General features: G+C 42.4%; 1 protein-coding gene across 1 annotated transcript; it reads left to right on the forward strand.

Annotated features, from left to right (window-relative positions):
* Positions 1–11,136: 11,136 nt before the first annotated feature.
* On the forward strand, positions 11,137–11,760 carry LOC148802420 (uncharacterized). Its single transcript, XM_088897897.1, has one exon. The coding sequence runs from the start codon at positions 11,137–11,139 to the stop codon at positions 11,758–11,760; it is 624 nt and encodes a 207-aa protein (XP_088754023.1).
* The last annotated feature ends 635 nt before the right edge of the window (positions 11,761–12,395 follow it).

Consider the following 12,395-nt stretch of genomic DNA (forward strand, 5'->3'; position numbering starts at 1 on the left):
TATGTACGAAAAGCAAAACCATTATGCCCATCAAAAGGTCCTCAAGTTGTTGATGACTACACAGATGACCGAGAGCCAACAAGTCTATGACCACACCATGAAAATGATGGGGCATATTAATGAACTGGAGGCTCTAAGATCTCAGCTCGATGATGACACGCAAACTGATGCCATCCTTAACTCTCTACCTCCCTCCTTCAATCAGCTTATCATGAATTATAACATGAACAAGCTAAAGGTTAACCTTCAGGAACTCAGCAATATGTTGTAGAGGGTTGAAGAACTAATTAAGAAGGACAAGCTGATAGCCATGCTTGTTGAAGGTGGAAAATCAGGCAAAAGAAAGAGAAAGGGCAAGAAGAGGCCTCAGAAGAAAGCGGGCAAGCCGAAAAAGCAAAAGAATGACAAAGCGTTGGATGCATGTCACATTTACCAATAGACCGAACACTAGAAGAGGAACTGTCCTCAATATCTAGAATCCATGAACAAAGAAGGTAATTATGAATCTCTTGTCATAGAGACCAATATGTTGGTCACTTCTGCATCATGGTGTATTGACTTTGAGGCTTCTATTCATGCATGTAACACATTATAGGGGTTCAAAGAAAGCAGAAGGTCGAGCGACGATGAGGTGATCCTTTGCTTGTGCACTTCTACAGCTATTGCAGCTACAACCATAGGAACTGTAGATTTAGTATTCAGAGAAGACATTGTGAGACTTAAAGATTGTCTTTATGTACCCTCACTAAGAAGAAATTTGATTTTAGTTTCAAAAATTTGCAAGGATGGTTATTCTATTCTATTTAGTAAAAACGATTATTATTAAATTGAATAACAAATTCCTTACTCACGGAGAACTTGAGAATTGTGAGAATGGTCTCTATGTCCTCTGTCATTCTCTAGAAACAAACATAACTGAAACTACATCGGAAATTATTCCCAAGAGAAGAATACATGATACAGTTAATCCCACGCGCAGGTGGCATTACTGACTTGGCCATATTAATATAGATCGTATCATAAGATTAGGAAATGATGCTCCTTTGGATTTTCTAACTATAGGAGATTTTCTAACTTGTGAACCTTTCCTTTAGGGCAATATAATGAAATAGCCATTTGCGGGAAAGCCTGAAAGATCTACGGGCACACTTGACCTGATACATACTGATGTATGTAATCCCATGAATGTTAGGACACGCAACTAGCACTGTTATTTTATAAACTTTCATTGATGATTACTCTCAATATGGTTACGTGTAATTAATGAGATATAAGTTCGAATCCTTTGAAATGTTCAAGGAATTTAGACAACAAGTTGAGAAACAGTTGGGGAAACACATCAAAGTCCTTCGATCAGATCGAGGAGGCGAATATCTCTCCAATGAATTCAGGGACTACCTAAAGGACAATGGAATTGTACCATAGTTGTCTCCTGCTACACCACAATTAAACGGTGTATCAGAGAGGAGAAACTGGACTCTATTAGATATGGTCCGTTCACTTATCGTCCACTCAAAACTACCTATATCCTTTTTGGAGATACGCATTGGAGACTGCTATATACATGCTGAATCGGGTTCCAACCAAATCCGTTCCTAAGACTCCCTATGAGTTATGGACAGGTAAGAAATCAAGTGTGAGACTTGAAGATTTAAGGTTGTCTGATACATGTTAAAAGAACAAGTGCTAACAAATTGGATACCTCTTCTATGACCCAAGAGAGCAAAAAGTGTTTTGTAGTCGAAATGCCTATTTCTTGGAAGAAGATTACATCTTGAACGATCGCCATCAGGAAATTATTCTTAATAAGGAAAGCTCAAGAGTAGTGGGAGATGTCCCACAAGTTCTAGATAATGCCCAACTTAGAAGATCTACCCGGGTATCTAGGCCCCTAGTTCGTTACAACTATGATCAAGAAAGTTACTTGATGGAAGCTACGAACAGTGAGGAAGATCCCATGACTTATGCGGAAGTTATGTTGGACATAGATTCCTTGAAGTGAGTAGATGCCATGAAGGTTGAGATGGACTCAATGAAAACCAACGGAGTTTGAACTCTCGTTGTAAGCACGCAATTTTTGCTCGGTCCCCTTTCTAACCCACTTCTCATACTCCAAATGCCCAATTAGACCTTGCCAATATCTTTAGGATATGCCAAAACCTGGGAAACCGAATTTTAATTAAAATATCCTCAAATCCAATGTTAAATCCATAAGATTCCCTTTTAATGGTCCCAATTATGCCATATCACCATACCTTTTACCCAATCAGACCCCATCGCATGAAACCAAACCTTCAAACAACCAATCACACCAAATTTCAGCCATAAATTCTTTGATCTCGCCATTCATCCATCAAAGATTCCATTTTGACACATCTAACACTACAATACTTCTCGAAAGAAAAAAAAAACTATGGTCCACACATCCTTGACATGACCAAACCCTCTTCACAACCTTGTAATTCAAATCCATGCCACTCTACCAAACTTAAACCTAAAATTCCCTCATTTACCCATCCATCAAGCCAAGATTCCATTTTGAACCCCTATATTAGTCGAAAGACCCACGACGTAAATCCCCAAAGTTCCAACACCCTCTAAAGCCATCCCACACTTCCATTAGACTCCAAGGACCCCCTGATCAACCATCCACCAGATTTCACACCCAAAAATGACAGTTTTTCCCTTCATTCAAAAAGATTTCAAATCGACTATTCTTATCGGTCACCACTCTCAAAATCCAAGATCTTCATCGAGACACTCCATCTAAGACCCTAAAATCTTCCTAAAACCTCCATCAGATCCCTGATCGACTGTCTATCAAATTTCAAGCCCAAAATGACCATTTTACCCTTTTATCCAGAAAGATTCCAAATCGATGATCTTCATTGGCCACCATTCTCAAAATAAAAGATCTTCATTGAGACACATCATCTAGGACATTCAAAACTTTCCAAAACCTCCATCAACTTCCCGGTCAACCATCCACCAAATTTTAAACATTAAAATGACCATTTTACCCTTCATCCAAAAATATTTTAAACCGACAATCCTCATTAGCCGCCACTCTCCAAATCCAAGTTTATCTAGGCATATCATCTAAGACCCCCAAAACCTACCAAAACCTCCATCAATTTGTCGATCAACCATCTCTCCAACTTTAGATTTCAAACTGTTCATTTTGCCCTTCATCCAAAAAGATTCCAAACCAACGATCTTCATTGGCTGCCACTCTCAAAATTTTAGATCTCCATCACGACATCTCCCTCGGGACACACAAATCTTCCTAAAACCTCCATTAAACCCCCAATCGACCATCTACCAAATTCATACATTAAAATGATCGTTTTGCCCTTCATTTAAAAAAATTCTAAATCGACTATCCTTATTAGTTGTCACTCCTTGAATCCAAGATTTCCATCATGACACAATAACCGAGACCTTCGAACTATACCGAATCAATCATCAACCTTCTAATCGACCATCTATCAAATTTTAGATTTCAAAATGTTTGTTTTACCCTTCACTTAAAAAGATTCGACATGGACCATCCTTATCGCCCGATATGCTCCATATTCTAGTTATCCATCACCATGCATTATTTGACATCTCCAAATCCCATCAAAACCTCCCAATAGACGATCTATCACATTTCATACCCCAAAATTACCATTTTACCCTTTGTTTAAAAACATTCCAAATAGACCATCCTCATCGCTTGATATGCCCTAATTTCAAGATCTATCATCACGCATCATTGGACACCTCCAAACCTAATCAAAACCTCACGTTCATCGATCCATTAAACTTCAAACCTTAAAATTACCATTTTACCCTTCATCTATAAAGATTCCAAATTGAGGGCTCTCATTATCCGCTACTCTCCTATTTCAGGATCTGCATTGTGGTACACCCTCTGATACACCAAGACCACGTCAACACCTTCCTAGACACCTGGATAGACCCTCCATTTTTAGACCCAAAATTACCATTTTACCCTTCTATCAAGAAAAAGCCTGATTTGATGACCCACATTACTCCGTACATTCAAAATCATGATTTCTCACTCTGACACACTCCTCGAGGTCATCAAACCCCATCATTTCCCTTTTCAAATACCTTAGAACCCCTTAAAAAAATTTATTTACAAAATTCCCCATTTTGCCCCTTCACCTACAAAGATTCTAATTTGTGCGATCTCGTTGATTGAAATAAACCTAACATCTTGAGTTTTAATCTTAGCCCTTGAATCCTACACATAATACCCCCTTGGACTTGCCTTCTCATTGCAAAAAAACCACCTTCTGTTATTTTTTTCATTTAAGTCCCTATGCATTCTTGGGAAATCACCTAAAACCCCACTAAACCTAGAATCAATGTTAGCCCTAGATTTGGGCCCCCCTTGTGTTTCTACCCTAGGATTGGCCTAACCCTCAATTTCACACCCAAAAACCTTAAATTCTAAAACCCTAGCTGCCACCTATCCATTCCCCCTCAAATTCAAATTTTAAATTGAAATTTAAAACTCCCTCCATTCTAGGCATTAAAGGAAAGGGAACAAGGGGAGAAAATCAAGGGGAGTTGTCCCCAAGGCATTAAATTCGGTCAAAAAAGGAAAAGGTCAATGAGAGAAAAACAAAGAAAAAGGAAAAATGTGGCACCCCTGCCATCCCTTGGATTAGAACCAAAGCATCCCAACCTTCCATCCTTTGGAGATTAACTTTCCTAAACCCTAAAAACCCTAGCAAGCCCCAAACTAAATCCTAACTAGGTTGTCTCAAATTCAGTCCCAACCCAACTGATTTAGTTCCAACCAAACCAAACCAATCCCATCCTCATTTGGTTCAAACAAGAAAAACAATAAAAAAAAGGGAGAAAAACCTAAGACAAAAACCATCAACCTCCATCTCACACTCTCTGGATTCTTCCATTTTCTCTGCTCTCTCACTCCCTCAAGCTCTCACTAACAAACCTCCTTCCCACTATCTTCTTCTTTTTCCTCTCCACCACCGAACTCCCTCTCACCCTCTCTCCATTTTCTTTTACCCTCTTCCCTCAACTAAAACCCACTGAACCCTTACTCCCATGTCCATCTTCGCAACACTCCATGATCTTCCAAGAAACATAGCCATCGAGTCTCTCTTCCCCTTATGCCTGAACCAAGATCCCCAAGCTTTCATCTCCTTCTTTACAAACCAAAAACTCTCACCAAAATCATTCTCCAAGAACCACCCAAGCCTCCACCTCCCAAACTCTCTTCTCCCTTCCAAGAGTCTAGCTGAACCTATCCTCCATCATCATTCAATCTAGAAAAAAAAAGAGAGGAGAAAAGTCTCCAAGAAACCTTGGAGAAGTAGCCCTCTACCCATTCAATTCAAGCAAGGCTCAACCTTGAAAAGAGCCGTCAACAATTTCAATCACTTATCTTGTAGTGTTTGTCAAAAGGCCTACAAAGAGGTGAACTTCTCACCTCATATAATCTTCATTTTTCTTATTTTGTTAAATCTTATTGATATGGTAATTCATTCTAGTATTTTTTACTTTCAGCATTTAATTACCTTCTCATGGATTAAATATTATGCATGCATTTAGTTGATTTCATGTTATTGAGATGTAGGAAACATAAAATTGGCTTGTTAGTTAATTCAAATGAGTGTTCTAGGTTATTTTAGTATTTTTTTTTTTAAATTTGAATATCAGTGCTGAAATCCATCCATTTTCATAGGTGCCTCTTCGTTTTCTTAGTTAAGTGAACATGCATGTTAGAATTACTTGTTTGAATATTATAATTTATATTTAATGGTGTTGTTTGTTCTATTGTAATCCAAATTGGAATTAGATTTCTTCCTTGTCTTTTGTTTATTTTTTTCTGGCTTCCATATTTTCCATAAGTCTTAAGTGGAAATTGCCTTAAGAGAGATGGCTCATGGGGACCAAATCCCTTGTATTTCAACCTCACTCATTTGACTAGTAGAAGTGTGAGGGACCTTGGAAAAAGGAGGATGCATGTAGTTTCCTATTCCTTCGCTCCTTTAGGGGTTCCTCACACCCAAATGGAGGATGAGAGGATTAAACCACTTGGGAGACAAGCTCACCTTGAGTAGCCACCTCTTGGATGGGCAAAACCTTTGATCCTTTGTTGCTCTTCTTTTACTTATTTTCTTTGGTCAATTAGAGGAATGGTACTACTTATCAATTGTGGGAAAGGGGTGCCTAATGCCTTCCTTCTCTCCCCTAAAAAGTACCTAGATTAGCTTTGTTTTTGGGTGTGAGTCATGTCTTGTTTTGTTTCTTGAACTTGGGAGGTCCATCACTCCCATGTTCCTTGCATTGATGGGTGGCGACTCCATATTTCAGCCATGAAATGAGCCCTAATTTCAATTTGGAGGTTCACACTCGTAGACCCACCCCCTAAGGTGAAAGCAATTGGTTGCAAATGGATTTACAAGAGGAAGAAGGGCCCTGATGGAAAGGTTGAAACCTATAAAGCTCGTCTTATAGCGAAAGAGTACACTCAGAAAGTGGGAGTCGATTATGAAGAAACTTTTTCGCCAGTGGCCATGCTTAAATCCATACAGATCCTGCTTGCTATAGTAGCACACTATGATTATGAGATTTGGAATATGGATGTCAAAACCACACTCCTGAATGGAGATCTTACTGAAGATAGATATGCAACAGCCGCAAGACTTTATTGCATCTAGTCAGGAACACATGGAGTGCAAACTTAACAAATCCATTTATGGACTTAAGCAAGCTTTAAGAAGTTGGAACATCCGATTTGACTCTATGGTCAAATATTTTGACTTTGAGCAGAACCTGGATGAGCCCTGTGTTTATAGGAAATCAGTGGAAGATAAGGTTACGTTCTTTGTTCTGTATGTAGACGGCATTCTACTCCTTGGAAATGATGTAGGAATGTTGACTATAGTGAAGGTATGGCTTTTGCAACAATTCTCCATGAAAGATCTTGAAGAGGCCTCCTACATCTTGGGATTTTGACTCTATAGAGATAGATCAAGATGGATAATAGGATTATCCCAATCTACTTACATTGACAAGATCATCAACAGATACAACATGGAGAACTCAAAGAAGGGATTTGTCCCTTTCAGACATATAATCACTCTCTCCAAGGGTATGTCTCCCAAGACTCCTGAGGAGATTTAAGGCATGAAGGAAGTTCCTTATGCCTCAGCCGTAGGGAGCATCATGTATGCCATGTTGTGCACACTCAGCCAAACATTGCTCAGGCTGTGAGTATAGTAAGTAGATAGTAGTCTAACCCAGGACGGGAGCATTGCATTGCTGTGAAAAACATACTCAAATACCTTCGGAGGACAAAAAGAGTTTTGTCTTGTATTCGATGGTAGTTAACTACAAACCTTCGGGTATACTAATACTGACTTCTAGTCAGACCCAGATGATAGAAAGTCTATATTTGATTACATCTTCACGATGGGGTCCTGTGTTGTAAGAAAAATAGTCCACAACCCAGGCCAAGCATATTGTCGTAAATGAGGTTGCCTAATGAATGAAGTTGTTCATCCTAGAATTTGGAATCCTACCATATCACCCATCCCACTATTGTGTGACAACACTGGATAGGGGACTTTGAAATTCAAAAGGTAGCATCAGCCGAGAATGTGGTAGACCCATTGACTAAGCCACTGACACAAAAAGTGTTTGAGAAACATGTGAACAGTATAGGACTCCGACTTGTACCCGATTGGACCTAAGTGCAAGTGGGAATTGTTAGACAGTGTATGCCCTTAGCTCCAATTAGATTGATGTACATATCCATTTATTGTAAATGAATACAAGTATATAATTGATTCATGTTATATTTGGTGTGTTTCTGTGTAATTACCCTTAAACTGGACACTTATGAAACTCGTGTTAGTTTAGAATGTTTTCAACCGTTAGATAGACTTGGGGAAGCTTATCCTACCAAGGCTGACACTAATGTGCTACCAAGTAGGTTGGGGTAGCTTGTCTCAGCTACCAGGGTTAGACCTGAAGCACATGTAGTGTGTGTTAGTTTTAAAACACTGAACTCAGACCATTTTCTAGTTATGCCCTGGACCTTGGAGATTGGTGGGCAAAACTAGAAAGTTACACCTAACCCTAGACTCGATTATGGTACTACACTGGGTGTCGGAGTGGGCTGTTTTTGATTTGCCAATCACTGAAATCTTTCAAGGTCAAAACCTGGGTATGTTGGGGTAGTCTGAGAATTCACTCGAATGGGTGATCATAGTGATAGGATCAGCCCCTTTGTCGAACAAAGTGAATTATCAGGACTACACTGTCTCTGATGGAAACTGATGAAGAATGATTTGGCACGACCTAACAGGAAGGGGACACATAGATGCAATCTGATTAAAGGATGACAACTCAGCCAGGCAAGCCCAGTTCGTAACATTCACAGTTCGGATATCCAGCCACCTCGACTCAAAACCTTCCTCAGTGTAGAGGCACCTCAGGTATCTAATCCAATTTGGGACTGAAGAATCGAAGTTCCAGCTTGGAGATAACGAGTCGAAGCATCGTATAACCAACTCCAAAGGCCTTCCCAATAGATCCCGAATCTCTTGGGGTCACGATGAGCCAACAGATCCTGAATCTCCGGAGATAACAATAAGAACTCATCCCGGATCCGTCTGAATCGAGGGTAGACGATAAGCCTCATCCACATACTATTCTCCTTCAAGAACAGAACCAACCTTATCTCTATAGCCCGGAGAACCCGAAGCTCTTTCGTGAAGCCCATGACTACTCCAGTATATAAAGACTCAAAATCTCAAGGCAAAGGTACGCGTGATTACTCTACTCTCTAGCACTCAAGATCTCAAGCATTCAACTCACATTTACAATATAATTACTGACTTAAGCATCGGAGCGACCTCGCCGGGTTAGCTACCCTGGGTTCTCTGATAGACTATTTTGCAGATTGATCCAGCTCATCGTCCATCTGGAGTTCGCATCGCCCTCCAGCTAGGAGTAGTCAGATCGCGTACCATCAATTAGCGTCGTCTGTGGGAACTGATCGAAAGGTCATCCCTATCTCTTTGCAGTTTCAAGCCTAAGCTTAACCTCAATGGCATCCTCCAGCCACACCGGGAAAGGGTCAAGATGATCACCACCGGGCAAGCCCAGCAGCCAACCTTCCCCCAAGCTCCTACAGTGTGCATCGGCCAGTTCACCATTCCGCTCACAGTGTCTGGAGTCCCATCTCAAACTGCACCACCGAGCACCACACAAGTGAGCGTCCCACTTCCCCCAGTGGTAAGCACAACTTTCTCTGAGCCCTCCATGGTTCCTTCTGGAGTTAGGCATTCCTAGTTCCACGACCTCGTTTAGTGCATCCGAGCTATTCAGATCCAGATGCAGCAGGTCTAGCAATTTCAGTAGTATCAACAATATTACTTCTACCAACAGTATCAACACCAATTCCCTCCACTGCATCCAAACCAGTAGCCGGTCCCACTTCGGCACCCAGGGCCCCATCATGGTCAGAACCCAAATCGCCTTGGAATTAACCGGAACATCAGCCAATCCCCCCATCGGGACGAAGAGACCTCACAAGCATCGATTCCTCTCAGGAGTTAGGTCTCGCCCCGTGGGAGGAGAGACGGTCAGCACACTCCACCAACCTCACAAGGAAATGTCAGAAGTAGGTCGGGGGACAGGCAACTTAATCTGCCTCGGTACTCACAGCGAGAGAATGATGGCTCGCGAGCAGATAACTAGTTGGGGGTTTGAGGTGAAAACTCGAGACAAGGCCTCTCCACCCCTCATGATAGCTAGCCCTAGAATCCCTCAAGAAACTAGGATCTGCCTCGTGATAGGGCCACAATACCAGATCAAACTGAAGTCAGCAGCACCAACGCCGAGCCGGTAAAAAAGTAGCAGCGGAGACGTTGCAAGACACGCCGTACCTCGGTTAAGAACAGCCTGCCAGTAAAGCCAAGCCAGTGAGAAGAGCAAACCAAAGGGAAGGAAGAAGCGACCTCGGTGGCTACAAAGACTGCACCTGCACTACTTTGTAGGTCATCTCTTTTGTCTCCCAAGCTCTTGGCGACCCCAATGCCTAAAGATTTCAAGATGCCCCCATTAGACAAGTATGACGGGTCGTTCAATCCTAATGACCATGTGGACTCTTTCCAGCCTCAGATGCACCTAGCTGGGGCTGATGAATTTTGCATGTGTGTAACCTTCTCTACTACATTTAAAGGGGTAGTTCGAACTTGGTACCGGAACCTCGTGTCAGGTTCAATCAAAAGCTGGTTGTAGTTTGTCGACTTGTTTACTGTACACTTTATTACCAGCAAAAAGTGTTCGAAGTCGTAGGAAAGCCTTCTTAATGTGGTTTAGAGGGAAGGAGAATCGATTAGGAGCTATATCAAACACTTCAACGACACTTGCCTACAGATACCAGACCTTGACCCGGTAGTAAGACTCACTGCAGCCAAGAAAGGAATCACCCACAAGGAGTTTAAATGGCATGTGGTAGCTAACAAACCAAAATACATCACTGAATTCCTTAAGCTAGCAGATCAGTTCATTAGTATCGAGGAGGAGATCAATCAGAAGGTTGATAACCCACCACCGAAGAAGAGGAAGAGAGAGAGTGAAGGGACGAGCAGTGGTAGACAAAAGAGGAAGAAAAGCAAGTCCCCGAGTAGGGGAAGAAACAACTCCAGAAGTCGGTCCCCCTAGTGATTTCGTATATTAGGTCGGCGCTCCAGGACCCCACTTGTGGAGAGAACAGACTACACACCCTTGAATGCTAAAAGAGGAGAGATCCTAATGACCATTAAGGACTCCTCCTTCATCAAATGGCCTCCCAGGCTAAGGGGAGACCCAATAGCAAGGAACCCGAACGTTTATTGCCATTTTCACCGAGATCATGGGCACAACACAGAGAATTGTAGGAATCTTCGCAACAAGATCGAGGAACTCATCCGATGCAGATACCTGAAGAACTTCATCTTACGTGAAGAAAGGGGACAAACAGATCGGCAGACAGACCGATAGAGGAACCAAAGGAGGAATGCCCTAGAAGCCAGCAGGTAGAACGAGCAACCACCACGACAGTTTCCAAAAGAGCGACCGATCCGCGGGGTAATTAACATGATTACCGGTGGATCCATCATCACGGGGTGTACCTTGGTAGCCGGTAACACTTTGGTCCATGAGCTAGAAAATGAAGAGGAAAACCTGCCAAAGCAACCTCGGCTTGAAGGACCGATATACTTCACTGACGATGATGCACGCGGGATCCAGTATCCTCACGATGATGCTCTAGTAGTAAAGCTGCGAATTAATGACTTCAAAGTAAAGCGGATATTGGTAGACTCAAGCATCTCGGCCGATATACTCTTCAAAGAGACGTTTGATAAATTACAGTTACAGCAGAGCGACCTGAAACCGGCAGACACCCCTTTAGTAGGGTTTAGCGGCGAGGAGGTCAGACCTCTTGCGGGAGTCACAGTACTTGTAGAAGCCGGCATGTGGCCAAACATCGTGTGGTTTGAGCACACCTTCCTGGTAGTCGTGACTCCCTCCCCCTACAACGCCATAGTAGGTCAGCCCACCACTCATGTTCTACGCATAGTAGTATCCACTTACTATTTAGCGATGATGTTCCCAACTGATTACGGGGTGGGAGTCGTGCAAGGTGACCAGCTCGAATCGCGCAAATGCTACGTAACTGCTCTTAAAGGAAAGGAAGCTAGCAGAAGATGTCGAGCTTGAGCGACCCGCGGAGTACACCGATGAGCGAGCTTCCCCGATAGAGGAGACGGACCACATACCGGTCTCTGTTGATGAACCGGCCAAGACTCTTCAGATCGGTGCCCAATCAACAAACCACTCCACTCCCAGCTAGTATGTTTCTTACTCGAAAACTTAGACATTTTTGCCTGGTCCGCGGAAGAAATGCCTGGAATTGATTCAAAAGTTATAACTCACAAATTGAACACTGACCCTTTAGTCAGGCCAGTAAGGTAGAAGAAGCGCAACCTCACCCCGGAATGTTGGAGGGTAGTTGATGAAGATGTTGGGAAGCTCCTAGCGGCATACTTCATTAGGGAAGTTCATTACCCGAGCTGGGTGGCTAACTCGGTTCTAGTGAAAAAGGCCAATGGAAAGTGGCGCATGTGCATCAATTACACCGACCTGAATAGAGCCTACCCAAAAGATTGCTTCCCGCTACCCAAGATTGACTGCCTAGCAGGCGCAACCTTAGGGCATGAGTTGCTGAGTTTCTTGGATGCCTATTCCAGTTACAACCAGATTAGGATGGATCCTGCTAATGAAGAGAAGACCACCTTCATAACCGAGTTCGGGTTATACTATTACAAGGTCATGCTTTCGGATTAAAAAATACC

The sequence above is a fragment of the Nelumbo nucifera genome, chromosome 2 (assembly GCF_055504915.1).
Source record: "Nelumbo nucifera cultivar China Antique chromosome 2, China Antique-T2T, whole genome shotgun sequence".
In the NCBI taxonomy this organism is placed as follows: Eukaryota; Viridiplantae; Streptophyta; class Magnoliopsida; order Proteales; family Nelumbonaceae; genus Nelumbo; species Nelumbo nucifera.

Bases quoted from the DNA above. Each gene is read 5' to 3' on its own strand.
- LOC148802420 (XM_088897897.1), top strand. From the start codon at position 11,137: ATGATTACCGGTGGATCCATCATCACGGGGTGTACCTTGGTAGCCGGT.